Genomic DNA, 19,080 nt, shown 5'->3' with positions numbered 1-19,080 from the left:
ATTTTTCAATTACACGTTACATCAACTTATATTAAAATCTAATAAAAATCTAATTTTAATCTGCATCAAATATGAACATAATTTATTTCAGTTTAATCATTTTGACGGTAATTGTGACCAAAACTAATGACTAGTCCTATGTGACTAATGATACATTATTTACCTCTTGATTAACACTAAACTTATATTTGATAGAGATTAAAAGTTGATAAAAATTTAAGTCAAAATCAGCAATTAGTTTTGACCACACATTTCATGAAATTCACAACATTTTAACTACACATCATCAATTATTATCGAAATTTACTAAAAAAAAAATAGGCGTTAGAATCACACATTCTTTCAATAATTAGGACTAGTTAATTTTGGTCACGATTATAGACATAATGGTCAAAATAAAATAAAATTGTATGTTACATGGTCGTAACAAAAAGAATTAAAGTCAAGTGACTGCTAGAAAATATACCCATAAGTGAGTAACCTTCAATAAATATTTTTCTCCCTTTATTCACGCCGCATTCACTTCAACACTCACACACATCACTCTTGATTCTAAAACAAAGAATCCATCATCATCTTCTTTTTCTTCCTTCCTCTTCTTCTTCTTCTTCTTCTTCTTCTTCATCATCATCATCTTCCATTTTTCAATTCTTCTTTGTCTCTCAGTAGAAAAATGTCTGAGTTTTGTTTTTCAAGCACATTCAAGACCCATTTTTATAGTCTTCTCATCTCTGACTTGATGATCTCATTTGGTTCCTTCATATTCTCTCATCCTCTCTACTTCTCATACTTCATTTTCTTCTCTCCATACCTTCTGAAACTCATTTCTTTTCTATCTCCACTTTTCATCACAACTTTTCTTCTTTCTCTCTCTCTCCTCACTCTCATTCCCAGTTTTTATAAAAATTTTGCTGCCGAACCTTCTACAAATGATGATGAACATGAAGAATTTCACTGCATGGAAGATCTTGAATTGTATAAAATCGTGTTTGGGGAGTCCGAAATCGACGGGAAAGAAATCCCAGTTGAAGTCTTGGAGGAAAAATCAGAAGTGAGTTCTAGCCATGAAGATTCCAGCAGCATCAGCAAATCTGGGGCTTTCACTGGTAATTTGGAAGAAAATTCAGTTCTTATGGAAAAATTGGAGGAGAAAAGATTAGAGGATTTTCTAAAAGTACTAGATGAGTTTGAAACCATGACCAGCAATGTCGAAGTTAAGAAAGTTGAGCCGACATGGGGTACGAAAGCCGATGAACTCGTCGAAAAGGAGAAAGAAAAGTCTTTGACAAGAAATGGATCCAAGACAATGGATAATGTTACTGATGACGAAAAAGAGTACAACTCCAAGATCAAGGCATGTGACCTTGATATCGACTATACTGATAATGGTGGAGAGTACACTTCGAAAGTCAAAAGTTTCGAGAGTCAAAATCTCGGGACTTATGGGTCAATGAGGAAGGAGAAGGAGTGGAAGAGGACATTGGCATGCAAGTTATTCGAAGAGAGACGCAATGTAGATGGAGGTGAAGGAATGGACTCTTTGTGGGAGACTTATGAGATGGATTCAGACAAATCAAAGCCAAAAAACAACACGAAGAAGAAGACCAATGACAAGATCAAGAACCAGAACCAGAACAAAAACAAGAACAAGAAGAACGAAATCCATTTGCATGAACAAGACGAGAATGATATTGATGATGGGCAATTGTGTTGCTTACAAGCCCTCAAATTCTCAGCAGGGAAGATGAATTTGGGAATCGGAAGGCCAAATGTTGTTAGGAATATATCAAAAGCCATTAAAGGAATTGGATGGTTGCACAATGTGAGTAGGCAAGGGAAGAAGGTGCATCATAATGGAGGAGATAAATACTAATTTTCTATTTGATCAAGTACGCAAATTAAACTCTGTATTTTTTGTTCTAAAAAGAAGTCACTTCAACTAGAATTTCTGTATTAATTGTTTTAAAGAAGTTGCTTTAACAAGTATATATGTTCGTTTGTTGTTTCTTGTTATGCCTTAGCCAAGACCCAAGTGCTGATGCCCTTTTTCCTATTAGCTGAGCCTTTGTTGTTTTTGCATCTTTCGGCCTTCTAAAAATCAGTCTTTTTTTTTTTTTTTTTTAATAGATTTTGACAAAAGTTAATGAAATATTCAATTGAAAAGTTGATGAAAGTCGTGGATCCTATTAAAAATCTATGATTAAAATTTATTGTTGACTTTGATTTAAATTTTTGTTCACTTTTTTAGCTAAATCATACGTGTACTAAGTTGATTTGTGACCAAAATCAATATCAAATGAGGCCTTGGTGAAGACTTTTCGACGTTCAAGTCAGAATAATTGTGACAAATTCAAAATCTCTCCTATATAAGTCTTTTCTTTCCATTGACGTGAGTTGATAAGTCGTGCAAATTGTCCATTGATCACATCTAATTACTATGTCTTCTCAAGATTTGTCCTTTCAATCCACCTAATTAAATATTTGGCTCACTCTCTTTCAATATCGAGTCTAGATTTGGTATCAATTTTCTGTGTCAGATTTGGTGCCAATTCTTTCTTGATATAGCGTCGATTTCTTCAGATCCGTCCTTGATTTGGTACCCATTTCTGGACAGGAAATTAGGGATTTTCCAGCCTCCCGCCGGTGTAAGTCTATTATTAATCTTGAATAATTGATTTGGACTTTATATCGAGTTTGAACCGTGCATACTTTGATTTGGTAAAATCATCACAGAGTTAATAACTCAAATTGAACTTTGCCAAAAGTTTTTACATGGTTTCTGAACTTTAAAAATCACTTATATTATCACTGAATTTTACAAAAGGTTTTCACGGGATCACTAAATTTTGTAAAATGTTTCCATAAGGTCACTGGACTTTAAAAATTATCTTACTCATCATTGAATATTGCAAAAAGTTTCCCAGGAGAACTCAATGACCACTGGGAACCTTTTTGCAAAGTTCAACAATCCCATAGAAATCTTTTGAAAAATTCAGAATTGAGTAATTTTTAAAGTTCACTAACCCTGTATAAACATTTTGTAAAATTCAGTGACCAATTGGATAAACCCTAAAATGACACCTCGAAACTAAATAAATTATTTTTGGCTTCTAATCTTTCTGCCAAACCATAATATCCAAAGATAATTTGCCCTTTTTACATTTCATTTACTTGGATCCAAATTTAAATAAAAGTTTGATTTGTAATAATTGAGTTGAGAAATCTTGGAAATATTAAGGGAGAGTGCATTTTGGCTACACTGTGCAAATTCCTGCCTTGGCCTTGAACTCCCGGATGATCATTCTCATCTCTCTCAACCCATAAGGCAAAAGAGAAAAGAGAAATTCGCCCCTCGGGACATATTCTAGTAGTGCAAAAGACAGAAATAAGGTAATCTCAATTTTGCTGGCAGCCGTTAAAATAGACGTAAAGTTAATTTTATAATTATTTTATTAATTGTGTGATTCTTGTACAATGTACAAGGTACCTTCTTATTTTTTTTTCAATCTATAGTCTTAATGAAATTATTACTATAATATAACTACATCTGAACTAAATCGACACACGCTAAACAATCAATTGCACCAATTTTTACCGGAATTTTTTTACTTTACATGATTTTAAAAATTATTATTTATTTTTTACTTCAAGATTGTTTAAATCGTTCATTATAGACTATAATGAACTTTCACCTTTAGAAGATGTTTTAGGACAAACGTCAATAACAATACTATCATTCTATTTCTAGCAATGATTATTATTATAAATTTCAATTAATAAATAATGTTTGGTTCGGTGTAATTGTCAAACTTAATCATTATTCAAAATTATATTTGTGTCATGTGAAAAAACCTTAATAACGGTTTTTGTGATCATAAATGTTATCTAACATTGAATCTACATCAATATGTCAAATATTTAATATATACAAAGGATTGAAAAAAATTAACACTCCAGAAAAAGCAAAGGTAGAGTTACAATTTTTCAATCATACATTTCATTAATTTTTATAAAAAAAATTTACTAAAATTCTAATTTTTATTTACACCAAACACGGACGTAGGATTGTCGACAATATAAATGAATAATACTTATAAATTTCTGGATATTTATATGTATAAGAAGTGATTTGAGTGTTTGTAAATCATTTCTTAGTAATCTTCTCTATTTAATGAATGGAGTCTACTTTAAAATCATTTATCCTGCACCCGCCTCCTGAGTATGTGCTTCAACAGAAATCACACAACGATAGATTAAAAATCTCTGGCTATTCACGGACAACTTGCTTTCGGAAGAAATTGAAGAATTTCTTGGGAATCAAAAGAGAGATTTCAAGATCTATTCGCTCTATCAATAATCGAGCAGGAATTGGTGCCAAACGTAGGTTTAGAGATTTTTTACCTTGCAATTAATCAATAAGTTAAAAACACATTAATCCGAGACTAAAAAGAACTAACTTCATTAATTATCAATCACACTGATCTCTCCTGCCCATGTTAGTGGGGTCCATTCGCAATTAAACACGTCATCAACCGCGTTTGCTTTACTCGGCAGTCGGCAGTTGCAAGCCAAGCAACTTCAATTGTACCTTATTACGCACTATGCCCCAGCGTACAACACAATTATGAAAACAGTTGCAACAAAATCAGCAATTCCTATTGCAGTGAATAACTCTCCGCTATTCCTTTTTCGCTGATTCTGTTTCCCACTCGGAACACACACATTCAGACTGTAAAGAGAAGACATGGCTGTAATTACAGGTCGGAGCCACAGCATTCCGCCTTCAGATCGGGTTACCAGGCGTTCCGTTCGGGGCTCCATACTCTTTGTTGGTTCTCTTACGATCTCCGTTTTACTTTTCCTTGCCATCTCATTTCTTTTTACTTCCTCTTCCGATCCTGCCGACATCAAATCTGTAAGTATTATTATCACTATTTTCCGAACATTATTAGTATTTTTTTTTCATTTTTAATATCTTATACCTTTTATGTATCTACTCTTTGTGATCTTTGAAGAGTGTGAATAATGCACGTGATGTGTAAGTCTATTTTTTTTTTTTTTTTTGGGTATTTTTGTACCCGTGAATGTGTAGATGCGGTTATAGTTGCTCTGATTAGATTTATTTATCCGTTACTTTTGTTTTTATGATCTTAATTTGTCTTCGAATTAAATGATTTTGTTATTTTCTTTTCGGTTTAATTACTTTCATGTTCTAATATCTTTGTTAATGTTAATATCAGCAAATGACAAAAATGTATCTATGATTTTCATTTTTCTTAATTTTAGGGGTTTGCTGTTGATTCATATGGATTTAGTTCGGAATCAGTCAGAAGATTAGTTCTGGCACTGAAATCGGATCCATTAAAGCCTCGGATCGATCAGATCCGAAAACAAGCAGGAGATCATAGAAGTTTAGCTTTAGCTTATGCTTCCTATGCGCGGAAGCTCAAGCTTGAAAATTCGAAGCTTGTTAGGAATTTTGCAGAACTCTCTCGTAATTACACCAATCTGCTCTCAAAACCTTCTTATCAGGCATTATTTGATGCAGAGACAAATTCAATTGACGAGTCAGTGCTAAGACAGTTTGAGAAAGATGTGAAAGCACAAATTAAATTCACACGACAAGTGATTTCCGAGGCGAAAGAATCATTTGATAATCAGCTGAAAATTCATAAGCTGAAAGATAATATCTTTGCATTAAATGAACAGCTGACGAAAGCGAAAAAACAGGGTGCTTTCTCAAGCTTGATTGCTGCCAAATCGATCCCCAAAAGCTTGCATTGCTTGACTTTAAGGTTGATGGAAGAAAGAATTGCACATCCCGACAAGTATACAGACGAAGGAAAGCCCCCCAAGATAGAGTTGGAAGACCCTAAGCTTTATCATTATGCAATTTTCTCGGATAATGTTATTGCTGCTTCTGTCGTGGTGAACTCAGCTGTGAAAAACACAAAAGAGCCATGGAAGCATGTGTTTCATGTCGTGACAGATAAAATGAATCTCGGGGCTATGCAAGTGATGTTCAAAATGAGGGATTATAATGGGGCTCACATTGAAGTGAAAGCTGTGGAGGATTACAAATTCTTGAATTCCTCTTATGTTCCAGTGCTTAAACAGCTTGAATCTTCTAACTTACAAAAGTTTTACTTTGAGAATAAGCTTGAGAATGCAACAAAGGATACAACAAATATGAAGTTTAGGAATCCAAAATATCTGTCAATTCTGAATCATCTCAGGTTCTATTTACCTGAAATGTATCCAAAGTTGCATAAGATTCTGTTCTTGGATGATGATATAGTGGTTCAAAGGGATTTGACTGGGCTTTGGGAGATAGATATGGATGGAAAGGTGAATGGGGCCGTGGAGACATGTTTTGGATCTTTTCATCGTTATGCACAGTACATGAATTTCACACATCCTCTGATCAAAGCCAAGTTTAGTCCCAAGGCATGCGCATGGGCTTATGGCATGAATTTCTTTGATTTGGATGCTTGGAGGAGGGAGAAGTGCACTGAAGAATACCATTACTGGCAGAATCTGGTGAGTTTGCATTCAAGTAGTACAAGTGATCATTTGTTTTTATTGTTTATTTTTTATTTTATTCCATAAGAGTTATAGAAGTGCATCTCTGCTCACCATAATGGCCCAAGCATTTTCAGCCCTCAAGTTTATCTAATCTTACCTTCTTACTTCTCATAGACGACAATGTGATAAACTTGAGGACCATGAGATTTTTTTTTAATTCATAATGAAAAATTATTTTAGGACACTGGTAGGCTAAATTTTTTTGTACTTGACTGACTGGGCGTAAAACTGTACACATCCAATGTCCTTTCTTTTCTTTTTTTTCCTTAACTGTTGCATATATTTAGCTACTTCGAATTTTTTTTCCATGTTATTTGTTGCAAGTATAATTTATGTGTGTCATCATTTGCAGAATGAGAATCGAACACTCTGGAAATTAGGGACATTGCCTCCAGGTCTTATTACATATTACTCGACAACCAAGCCACTGGACAAGTATTGGCATGTTTTGGGGCTTGGCTACAATCCAAGCATAAGCATGGATGAGATTAACAATGCTTCAGTCATACACTTCAATGGGAATATGAAGCCATGGCTTGACATTGCAATAACCCAATTCCGTCCACTTTGGACCAAGTTTGTCGACTACGAAAACGAGTATGTGCAGGCCTGCAATTTTGGTCTATGAATATGTGCTTGCAGGAAAAGCAAAGCTAGTCTTGCGGATAACTTTGAGGCTTGTCACTGCTCCTTACACGTAAATTTTCTCCTCAAATTAATGTGCTAGTATTTTTCACTTATATTCAGGCTTTAGCGTTCACCCGTTGGTTGATCATGTTATTTGCTCATATATGTTCAATAGTTATCAGTTGCTGAAAGCTAATTATATACAATGTGATTTATATTCAGAAAACTTAAGCTATTTGAAATTTGGTGTTGATGATCAACATAATTGACAATGCATATTGATGTGTGGTGTATAAAAATATCACAATCCTTTTAATTTACTTCTGAATTTTGCTAGAAACTTATTTGCTCTATTTTCTGCATGCCATGGTTGATATTGTCACATTTTTTTTATTTTTTTTCCTGTTAAGTTTAGATTGCATTTTAAATTCAATCAATGTCTTTGTATCTGATAGAAGTATTGAGGATTCTCAATTTTCAGTCACTAAGTATCAACAGACAGTCACTTAAAGACCTAGAACTAGAAAGACAATGCTTTAATGTAACGCTGGATGTGATGGTCGAATCTATCTCTTGCAGTTAGCTATATAACATATGTCCACTTTTGAATCTTTATTTGGACAGTCTTTGAGGGAAGCCTTGAATGAATCAAGATGGGCTAACTTTGAATTTTATCGGTAAAGAAATAGATTCAAGTTGGAATATAATTCCTGGCTATGATTAATTACGTATTAGCCCTAGGAAGTTTTAATTTCTACTGTATCTTCCTGTAAGGGTTTTCTATGAAGTGTCCTATTAACCCGTTAACTATTGAAATCATTTGGGCTGCATGATGGAAATGCATTGATTTTCGTAATGACTGAGATATTGTTTTGTTCTATACATAATAAAGAAAATATGTTGTTACCACGACAGTGCAGCGAAGAAGCCCATTTTACTGTATTCGATTTTCTATTTTCCTTTGGGAACAAATGCATGGGTCATCCGGGCTGAATACAAAACATTATCTACGCTTGCTTCTCTATGCCATTTGGGAAAAAATCTTTTTCAATGCTAATGCTTGCCTAGAGTGATTCACATGGTTTTTCCATTCAGAAGTATAATAACTATGGTCTATGTACATGTTTTGAATGGAAGACCCATCTGTGTTACGATCTTGGGATTTCACCCTCAAATATTGGCATCATGGTAGATGCAGAGAACGAGATTATGCATTGGACAATTAACACGGGTTGTCCTCTCATCACATGTATTTGCTACCAGAGCTATCATGCTCTTAAGTCTAAATTTATGCAAGTCTTAACAAGATTCATTCTTGTCCTGCAAGTTTGATTCTGAGAAATTCTTATTGCACTTGAGCCGTCATTTCTTTTTCATTTTGAAGGATTACATGTAATAGTTGTGGTTGTCTGTTTAGCACAAAATGTTAAACTAGAACCGATGTAGGAAGTCGGTCATAAAAATTAGTTACAAGGGCGTTCGCTACTAAAAAAGAAGCATGTGATTTGTGGTACTTTGTAATGCTATTTTGATTTAAAGTAATGCTGAAGGATTGGTGGATGTGTGCATGTGCAATTCGACCAGTGTTCAACTCATGTATTGCATTCCCTGCTTTCTCAGTAGAGGAGCTCTGAAACAAGTGAATAATTTTGCATCCCAATATGCTGTGCACTTGCAAATCCAAAATACAAACAACTCCATATCCACGTTCAACGTTATTTTGTTTCACTCGAACGGCTAATAAAATAGAATCGTGTTTTTTCAAAGCAAATAAAGTTGGAAACTTGAAAGAATTGAGTGTAATACCATAATTCTTCACAATATTTTAGTCGCCACGAGTCCACAACAGCCACTGTTGGCCATTGCACGCTCCTCAAAAGTTGCTTGTGGTGCACATGAATGCTAGTTTTATTAACTAGACAACACTAATCAAACAAAAAAAATAAAGTATTGTGATTGACAATTCTACCATATCGTAATAATGAAAATTGCGAAGAAACATCTTTACTTACACTAATCAAACAAAATAATAAAGTATTGTGGGAGTTCTACCATATCGTGTCCAAGAATGAATAGCAATAAAGTCCCCGCAAAAAATTATTCATTCATACAAAACCCAAAATGTAGGAAGAACTGCAACTCCAGGGCATCAAATGGCACCAGTAAAATAGCAAAGAAAACCTACTTATCGTCTACTAATCAATTATACCGACAAACAGGAATGTTGTGAGAGAACTTAGTGAGAAAACCCTATAAAAAATTCAGACGGTCCATCACCATGAAATTGTCAACCTGCTGGGTTAATAACCACTTAAAATTTACCAGAATTTAACAGGAAAAGCCTACAAAACCACTTGCCGACCATACTAGCGTTCTCAAGCGGTTGCAGAAACCCGAGGTGTCATAGTTTTTGCAGCTCCATTGACCATTCCACCAGCACGGCTCATGCGGCCAACATTCCCATTGATATTTTCAGCCCTCTGGTATCCATAACCTCGGTTTGATGATCCTCCCCGACTGCCACCTCGGTTTCCAAACTCATTCCTTGCATTAAAATCACCACGGCCGTAAACTCTTCCACCTCCATAGCTCCCACGACCTCTCACTCCCTCATTTCTGAATCCAGGACCCCTTCCAGATTGGAACCTCGCCCTAGTGTTCCCTGTAGCTTTTGAAATCAAATATTTGCGAAAACTATTTAATCTCACGGTAGTTAAAAAAACATAATATTAAAAGAAATACTGCTAGAACAAAGACATAAGCAAAAAGGTCATCTAGCTCTATCTTCACTAGTCTTGTAGAAGAAAATAAAGCATAACCGTCATCTAGGAGATACCCAACATATTCTTTTATTTTTTCCAATTTCAAAACAGGAACCAACATATTCAGATATTCTTTCCGATAGTTTCCACAGAACAGTCTAAAATAAGGAACATACAATCTTCTCCCTAGGCTCAGTATGCAAGTGCAAAGGATATTGTACTATAAACATTATGCTTGCAATCAAACTGCCATTTCAAAATACTCCACCATTTCATTTGTAAAATATCAATCACTGAAGCAATCTTTATATGGTACTCACAGATTTGGATTTTTGCCTATGGGCTATAAAAGCATAAATGTCATATATTAACTCCAAACTAGGAAGCGAAACATCAACAATAGACCACTTGCCTCGAGAATTAGTAGACTTCTTTTCCTCAACAATACCTTGGCGCCCACCAATGGCAACAGGAGAAGCCTGAAACATCAATGGATATAGGGTATAAAACTGAGACGACCAATATGTCAGACAAAATTACGAACAGATCATGGAGGTTAAGCTGACTTAAATGTATACAATGCTCATCCAGCATGCACAACTACACTCACCACAGCCAAACCCACCCCAACTCATTAAACTAGGGGTGAGCAAAAGAACAGGAATGAACAGAATAAAACCAAAACCGGCACGTTCTGCTTAAATTTTAAACAGCCTATTTTTTAATTAACTATGTTTATTTGTTAATCTGGTGAATAATTTTCATTAGACAATATTTTGTATAGCGATGGAATTTTCCTTTGCATTGAATGAGGCTTATTGTTTTAGGCCCTGTTTGAGCCTCATTAATTTGAAGAAATGTATTATGGAATAGTAATTGATGGAGAATGTGTGGTTAAAAAGGAAGGAAATTTTTTTTATTTGCGTGTAATATTATTTTAATAAAGAACGTGTGTTTTAAAAATGAGTACTATAAAATAATAATAATGGAAAAGAAATGAAATCTAAAGGATATGCCAAAAAGGGACTTAATTTTGAATGTGAGTGTTAACTTTTGGTGATAGAACTTCGTAATGGAATTTGCTTTAATAATTTAGAAATTTCGGTTTTGGAAATGAACCCAACCAAACCGAAACGGAACCATTTGGTTCGGTCCAATGATTCCAGCATAAGAAAACCATTGGTTTTTGGTTCGATTACAGTTCTCTTCGAAATCGAACTATTTGGAACCACACCCACCCCTACATTAAACAAACAGATGCAAAATGCTGGTTTACCCAATAATGCATTACTCTGGGTACATGCCGACAAAATTATCTTATAATCCATGAATCTAATTTCAGCCCTTCTTCCAAACAAAGAACAACAATCTAAGCCCATGTTTGGCTGCCATTTTATAATTTGTTTATAAACAGTCAAACCACTTTTATCCACATTTTTGTGGGATCCATGAGTACTACCCACTTATCCACCATTCATTTTTACCTATTTATAATTTAAACAACATTTGAACCACCAGAATTGCAGAGTAATTAAAACCATCTATGATCTACACACACACATAGTTTTTACCTATATCAAATAAATATATATAGTTTTTGGCCAAGAAACTAAGGCAACATGATGAAATAACAATAAAAAAATAATCATAACAGTGATCCTCATATGCAGTCAAGAATGTATGTTATATCATAAAACACCACATACCTCAATAGCATTTTGGGCAGCGCTGGCTTCCTCGAATTCCACGAAGCCAAAACAAAACACTTGTTGCTGCAAAAATAAAAAATAAAAAAATTAGGGAACATACTTTTAATGAAGATTTGAGAATAGTGCTCAAACAATAGGCTTCGGTAGACTTCCTCAAGTAAGGATTTGGTAGACTTGATACATACTCTGTTGCTTCTAACTTGAATGCCATCCTTCTTGATTGCCCCAAATTTCTTGAAAACTTCCTCAAGTAAGGACTCGGTAGCATTCATAGGTAGGCCCTTTATATATATTGAGTAACCATTAGCTGCTCAAAGTAGATAACATGAATGTTGATTTATTTCAGTATCGAGTACCACAAAGTCAGAACAATTTATTAATAGGCAATAAACAGGCAATAGAATTCTCAGGCATATATGTCTTCACCCTCTTGGTTATTCCCAATATCAGTTGCATCTGAACTAGAAACAGGTGCATCAGTTGATGGTGGTAAAGGTGGTAAAGGTGGGTTCGCTTGCTCCATGATCTTTGGGGGAGCTCTCCGAGGAGCAAGAGGTGGGAAGAAATTTGCAATGCTTTCCTTGAGATCCATCACCTAACATATTACAAAAGGCAATGTTGAACTACCACTGTATTGAAAACGACCAAAAGAAAAGATAAGACAGAAGTAAATGAATGTTCAAATGACAGTGCAAATCAGTAATACAACTGATTGGGTTGCTTTTTCGAGGAGCTAGATATGTTCACCTTTTTATTTTCTTTCCAATGTACCAAAAAAATATAATACAATTATGTATTGATCAAGGTGACAAAAAGTAACACAATAACAAGGTGAAAAGATAAATGAGAAGGAATATAGCCTGTAGACAGCTTGTAGACACTTACAATAGAAGCATAAGTCTTCTTTTGCACTTCTTCATTTTGAGCACTAGATTCAACCACCATCTGAGAATCTTCCTGTACTTCATCAACAACCTCAGCTACTGGAATTTCCTCTTCTGGAATTTCTTCTTCGACAGTTGGCACATCTACATTCTCATGTGGGTTGTGAACTTCTCCCCCGTTAGCTTCATCTGTGGATGGAGTACTTTGCTCAGAAACATGAATCTGAAGTGGAGCAGGACCTGCAAATGATGAAACAGTAAACAGTTGTTTTCATGTCCAAACAACAATGCAAAATACATAGAAACAAAGCATTAATTTTTTTTACTTGGCTCTGGTGTAATGGGTACCACAACATTGCCGACCAAATCAGGGTTCACATTGACATTCTCCATATATCGGAAAATATCATTCAGAACAAAGTAGCCCTTGTCCTGTGGTGCAAGGAAGAAAGTTTGAGAGAAATTCCGAACTGTATTATCCTTCCCAGACAGATATCCAGTCACCAGAACATGAACTCCCCCGTTGAAGGACTCTTGTGCATCCACCGACTTGATCTCTGCCCGTAAGTCCCCATAGTTCAGTGACAGAATCTTCTCATTGATTGCCTGTATAGTCATATCCAACCGCTAAGAAAGTTTGTGCACCTCAAATTTTCAATTTAAATCAGCTAAATTTCAACTAACTGCTTCTTAATTGAACAAGTCTTTTTAATGACAACTAGTAAATACACTTGTCAATAACAGATATCTCACAATCTAGGATCCTAACATATTGAGAATTGAATATAACAAAATTTACAAAGTTGATATCTGCCCTCTATGTTTTCTTGCACCAAACTTCTTAGCAACAATGGCCAGATATTTAAGCTTCCTATACCTAATCATTTTCAGCTTAATGCTACCAGTGTTTAACAATAATTAATATACTAAATGGCCAGATATTTAAGCTTCCTATACCTAATCATTTTCAGCTTAATGCTACCAGTGTTTAACAATAATTAATATACTAACTAACCATACAATTAAGCACAACACGAGACAGAAATATTACTTGCATGGTGGTGGTGATGCCCATGGAGCCATCATCTTCAGGACGGCCAAGCTTGCTGGTGTCCTGATAAAAACGATGGACAATCCCGGGGGAATGGTGGAGTACGTTATAATATTGGTGTACAAACGCATTTCCAACCTAATTCAAATTAAAAAAAAAAAAAAAAAAACTAAATAAAAACTCGGTTTTGAAATTATAAATTCATGAGAGGGAAAAAAAATGAACACTTACAAGTTGAGCAGAGACTGGTTGCTGAGCCGCCACTGTAGCTTCCATAGCGAACGCTGAAAAACTAAATCAAACCCTAACCACATAAAACAAGTTCTTTGAGTCATTCATACGAACACTAGCTCTACAGATCCTTTTATACGCATGAGTATTTCGCCACACACATATATTATATGTCGCGAGTGTCAGTGAGGATCGAGGGATTGCAGCGGTACCTGGACGGCGATTCAGATCGGAGGGAACAAGTAAGAGAGAAACTGGACTTCGTTTCTCTCTACTTTTTGGCTTTTAAAATTTTTAAAGAATTTTCCAGTAATTTCTGGGGGAATCGTCGAGCAGTTGATCTCCAAGAGCTGCTGCAGCAAAACAAGAGTGAGAAAGGGGAAGGTCTTTTGGGAATTTAAATATATATAGAGAAAGAGAGCACGGACCAATTAATGTTGTGTTTGATGGAAGAATAAAATAGAAATAAAATAAATTGACAATTTATGTTCTAGAACTTTCATTTACTCGAAGCCAAACATTTAGGGGAAATTAGTGCTTTTTGGTCCAAACCTTTCAGGTATTGGTATAAATAGTCCCAAATCTATAAATTCTTTTAAAATTTTCAAAGAAATTCCCACTAATTTCTGGTGGCATCGTCGAGCAATGGATCTCCAAGAGCTGCTGTAGCAAAACTATAGTGAGAAAGCGGAGGGTTTTCCAGGAATTTATATATAAAAAGTGAGCACGGACAAAAAAATGTTGTGTTTAATTGAAGAATAGAAATAAAATAAATGAACAATCTATGTTCTAGAACCTTTATTTACTCAAAGCCAAACATTTAAGGGAAATTAGTTCAGAGTTCTTTTCGGTCCAAACCTTTTAAGTATTGGTATAAATAATCCCAAATCTATAAATTCTAATTTTGTGCATAAAATCCACTTTCTTTTAAAGGACATATTGAATATGTAGTGCAGACTTTGACAAAACTAGCAATCTTGTACCTAACTAAGCTTTTTCATCTGATTTTTATTCCTAGTCTTTGAGAAATAACAAAGACCAATATATTTGACAAATGATCCAACTCTTAAAGTAAATCAACCTAAAGGCCTAAATTTAAGGAAACAAAATTAAGCCATGTATGATCTCATTATTTTCGAATATGTTTTTTTCTTTTTTTTTTTTCAATCACACATACAAACCTAAAATTTTTCTTTATTATTAATTACACATTTTTTACCAATCGACTATTCTAAAATACATTATTTGTTTAAAATAGGACTCAAACAGGCACTAAAGAACAAAGGACTTTTCAATTTTCATCACTCACCCCTTGTGCACCTCACCCCAATCCATCCTATCCTGTACCACTTAACCATAGTACCACAACTACTTCAATGGCACACAGTCATTGCTTCCAAAATTGACACCACCACCCTAATCAAGGGTATTTTTCTCCTCTTTTTGCCAACAATCGAGGGGAAGAAACCCTTAAATTCACAAAATAGTGGGAATTTGTCCTACTCTCTTGAGTTTGTAAATATATGAGAAATTTAACGAAGGGAGAGAAATCTCCATTGTGTTACTATATAATCGGGGGGCTTCTTTCCCTGATTTTGTAGTGAAGGCAAATAATTTTGTCTGGGATAAGATGTGAGAATTGTGATGACAATAGTCGTTGAGTGTGGTATAGTTTTCGGCAATGTATTTTATTTAGTTATTTTTTATTTAAAGACGAGAGTTGATGATAGGGGACTGATTTTTGTTATTTCTCAAAAATAAGGGCAGAAACCTGACAAAAATTAGATAGGGACAAGATTGCTACTTTTGTCAAAGTTGAGACTATATGTGCAATTTATCTTTAGAAGAAAATGCATTTCCTGTGCAAAATTAATAGTTCTTTCGGATGTAATGACAAATTGTGTCAAGTGAATGGTGTTCACGAAATATTTCTCTCGATTTAAATTACCGCAAGTGTACGGATCGTGACAAGTAATAAAGTGGACTTTAGAAGTCCGAGTATCGTCCCACAGAGAAAGAGTAGTTCAATTTTATTTATTTTAGCCTTAACCGAAACTAATTGACTTAAGATGAATTTTAGAATTGAAAGCCCTAATTTTGGGAGAAATCCCCAAATTGAAGAACCCTAATTTCAAATTAAACCCTAATTACTTAAATTCACTTAACGAATGACTCAATTACGAAATGTTATGAACATAAATGAAATGTATTGTCAATTTAGGAAAATCTATGTAAAACGAATACACTAGGATCACGAATCCCCAAATAATTATTAAATAAATCCTAATTTCACAATTTTGATAATTCAATGAGAATTTGACAAATCAATGCTCCTAAATTTATTCAATACTCTCTCTCGAGATGTATTGAACATATTCTCATAAATCACCAGCCTATATTTCTATGACGGATGCAATTATACAAGAACGCATGTATTTTTTTGTGAACAATTAAATATTTACATAGGGCATAGGGGTATATTTCTATCCTCTATCGGACCCTATTTAATCCAATTTTTTCAAATTCAGAACTAAACTACCAAATTCACACAAATTAAGTGCACATTAATTGTGAAAACAAATAAATCAATATAATTTATTCAAATAATCCCATCGAACTATGAATTCAAAGTCATGAAATAACAGGTTTAATAATAATTACATGGTTCATCAATCAACAAGTTACAGAAATCTAGCCTATCATGATAAAAATAACGAAATCTATCAAGTTTTGAATAAAATGCATCATCGGGTAATCAAAACTTGAAGAAATCTTGTAAATCTTCGCGTCAATCCTTGTTTTTATCTTAAAATCTTCTCCAAAATGAATGTTTTTGCCTCCCCATTCGTTCCCTTCGGCTTCTGGACATTTATTTGCTATTTAAACCCGTCGAAATTAGGTTACCAAAGGAGTTGCAATCATATAAGGAAACTGCAAAAATCGGGCATAGATTATACCTATGCGACCGCATAGGTATATGGATTTTGGCATTTTTAATCCCTGGAGGGTTACTCGCGACCGCATAATTTTTATACTATGCGACCGCATAGTAAAGTGAACTTCTAAATTGAGTCATTTTGATCCTCAAGTTTCATTCCTTTACTCTTTGACCTCCTCTCTTATTTCTAGTTGCTCCAATGTTCCATTATAACTTCCAATTGGTGCTTAGTTTGATCAATTGCTTGATGTGTTCATCGGATCAACTTTTAGATAATTGTAATTTGGTCCCTGAATTTTCATTTTGCTCCAATTTGGTCCTTTTTCGGCTATTTTCTCCTGAATTCCACTATTTCCATAGAATCACCTACATTGCATGAATTCGACAAAATTAAGTAACAATTAAATTATTTTACTTGTATTTAAGTCATGTTTGTGATGTAAATAAGTGTGCAAAAACACACTTATCAAACTCCCCAAACTTGAAGTATTGTTTATCCTCAAACAAGATAGTGATATAGTTCTGAACAAACATGGCTTAACACCTTGCCTTGGCTCAGGATTGGACTAAATAATTGATTTTATGAAAATTTATCAATGCAAAATGACATCAACATTTACCTGTTAAGTGCATACTTGACGTGTGTGTGTGGATTCATGCTAACATATCAAGTTCATGATGAGTTTGAGTCTCGACCCCAAGTGGTCAAATGTCTCCTTACTCGCTCGAGAGATACACAACCCCCCAAACTTATTCTTTTCACTCAATTATCCTGGGGTTTTGTTTAAAAATTATGAGTTTACCTAGCTATAGTTCTCACCCTCTCGTAGTTTGGATTAATCTCGCTATTACAAGTTCACATGTCAACAAGTGAAGACTCTCCTAATTTTGATTGCTTCGACACTCAAGATTAAACTAGGTTACTTGCCTCGCCTCAAAGGTATAGTTTCTTCCACCAAATGTCCAAGGGCTTTTCTTCTTGTTATTGTCTCCTTTTGTTTTTCTCACTTTTCTCTAGTTTTCTGATTTTTTTTTATCATCTTCTTATTTGCTTTCTATATAACCCATGTAATGAGTTTTAGGCCGGTGACTCCTAAACCAGTTGATTTTAGGGCACCAGATTTTAAACCCTTGCAGGCTTATTCACCCGAGTTATAAAGGCTCAATCAGATGACTTTTTATTAACCTCTTTACCTCTTGCTTTCTATATAACCCATGTATCGAACTTTGGGCCGATGACTCCCAGATCAATTGACCTTAGGGCACCAGATTTTGAAATATCCTTACAGGCTTACTTGCTCGAGTCATAAAGGCATGAAAAGAAGTGTCTTATTCTCACAAATTAAGTTTATGCCCTTATTTTTCTAGACATCTGGTATCCAAAACCAACCCTCAATTTAAGATTTTCACCTACTCTTCATCCCACTGGTCTAGGCAACACCTACTCTTTATCCCACTGGTCTAAGCAATCCACATAATAATTCATGCATGGAGCCTCACTTATCTCAATGTTATCCTATAATAGCTCAACTATCACCAAACTGTCTTAAGGTAGTTTACAGGTTAATTCAATAGAGGGTTATAATTATTTTCCTACTTTATGCTCAAAACTCCAATCACTTACCTAACATGTAAATCATGAATGGCGTGCATAAAGAATGTCAAGTATTACATCAACAAGTATTAGTTGGCCTAATTAACACCGACTCCAACGTTTTGAAATATACCAATCCAATAGTAACATCATAGCCGGCAAGGCGGTTAAGCTCACACAAGCATACATAAGCATAATCAATATTCACTCACAATCATGCATCATGCAACAATTAGTCAAATTAAATCTGGATTGTGGAAATGCAATTAAGTACATGCCGAATGTCTTTTTCAAATTATGCCACCATCCCCCAAACTTATACAAGACATTGTCCTCAATGCGAAAATTAAAGTTTAGATGGCAGAATTTAAAGAAAATGAGTACAAATGAAGCAAACGATACTCCCCTGATCAATACGGGGGCTAGATGGGAAGCTAGAACCTGCAGTACCATCAGCTAGAGGTGGAGGTAGGCGTGCCAAGATCTCTCTCATCAGTGCTGACTGCTGTGTCATTTCATCATGGATTCCCTCAACAGCTGTTTCCAAATGGCCCAGACACTTCCAAGTTTCATTTACCCTCATCTAGATGCCATCCACCCTACCCAAATACACACTGAGTCGACCGTTCATAGTTTTCATCTCCCTCCTAGCTGTTTGGGCATCCTGACGAGCAGCACGTGACATATCAGTGGAAATGC

General features: G+C 34.9%; 3 protein-coding genes across 7 annotated transcripts; 2 read left to right on the top strand and 1 right to left on the bottom strand.

Moving 5' to 3' along the window:
* Positions 1–551: 551 nt before the first annotated feature.
* LOC111369786 lies at positions 552–2,005 on the top strand. Its single transcript, XM_022991429.1, has one exon. The coding sequence runs from the start codon at positions 674–676 to the stop codon at positions 1,871–1,873; it is 1,200 nt and encodes a 399-aa protein (XP_022847197.1). The 5' UTR covers positions 552–673; the 3' UTR covers positions 1,874–2,005.
* A 2,628-nt stretch (positions 2,006–4,633) lies between these two features.
* On the top strand, positions 4,634–7,477 carry LOC111369784 (galacturonosyltransferase 8-like). The gene is made up of 3 exons (XM_022991423.1): positions 4,634–4,915; positions 5,287–6,540; positions 6,938–7,477. The coding sequence occupies exons 1-3, from the start codon at positions 4,745–4,747 to the stop codon at positions 7,211–7,213; spliced, it is 1,701 nt and encodes a 566-aa protein (XP_022847191.1). The 5' UTR covers positions 4,634–4,744; the 3' UTR covers positions 7,214–7,477.
* Positions 7,478–9,239: 1,762 nt separating this feature from the next.
* On the bottom strand, positions 9,240–14,256 carry LOC111369785 (ras GTPase-activating protein-binding protein 1). 5 transcript variants are annotated; one of them, XM_022991425.1, is made up of 10 exons: positions 14,062–14,256; positions 13,850–13,922; positions 13,619–13,756; positions 12,894–13,173; positions 12,569–12,807; positions 12,110–12,278; positions 11,836–11,990; positions 11,681–11,746; positions 10,387–10,453; positions 9,240–9,874 (listed from the first exon to the last, which is right to left on the bottom strand). In XM_022991425.1, exons 2-10 carry the CDS (start codon positions 13,892–13,894, stop codon positions 9,588–9,590), a joined length of 1,446 nt encoding a protein of 481 aa, XP_022847193.1. In that variant the 5' UTR covers positions 13,895–13,922; positions 14,062–14,256; the 3' UTR covers positions 9,240–9,587. The 5 variants fall into 5 exon arrangements, with proteins under 5 accessions (XP_022847193.1, XP_022847196.1, XP_022847192.1 ...); XM_022991428.1 differs by having other exon boundaries at positions 9,240–9,880; positions 13,619–13,681; XM_022991424.1 differs by having other exon boundaries at positions 9,240–9,880; positions 14,062–14,255.
* Between the last annotated feature and the right edge of the window lie 4,824 nt (positions 14,257–19,080).

Source organism: Olea europaea, chromosome 20, assembly GCF_002742605.1.
Source record: "Olea europaea var. sylvestris chromosome 20, O_europaea_v1, whole genome shotgun sequence".
Taxonomy (NCBI): Eukaryota; Viridiplantae; Streptophyta; class Magnoliopsida; order Lamiales; family Oleaceae; genus Olea; species Olea europaea.
The sequence above is the reverse complement of the archived record's forward strand: the minus strand, read 5'-3'. Positions and strand labels throughout refer to the sequence as shown.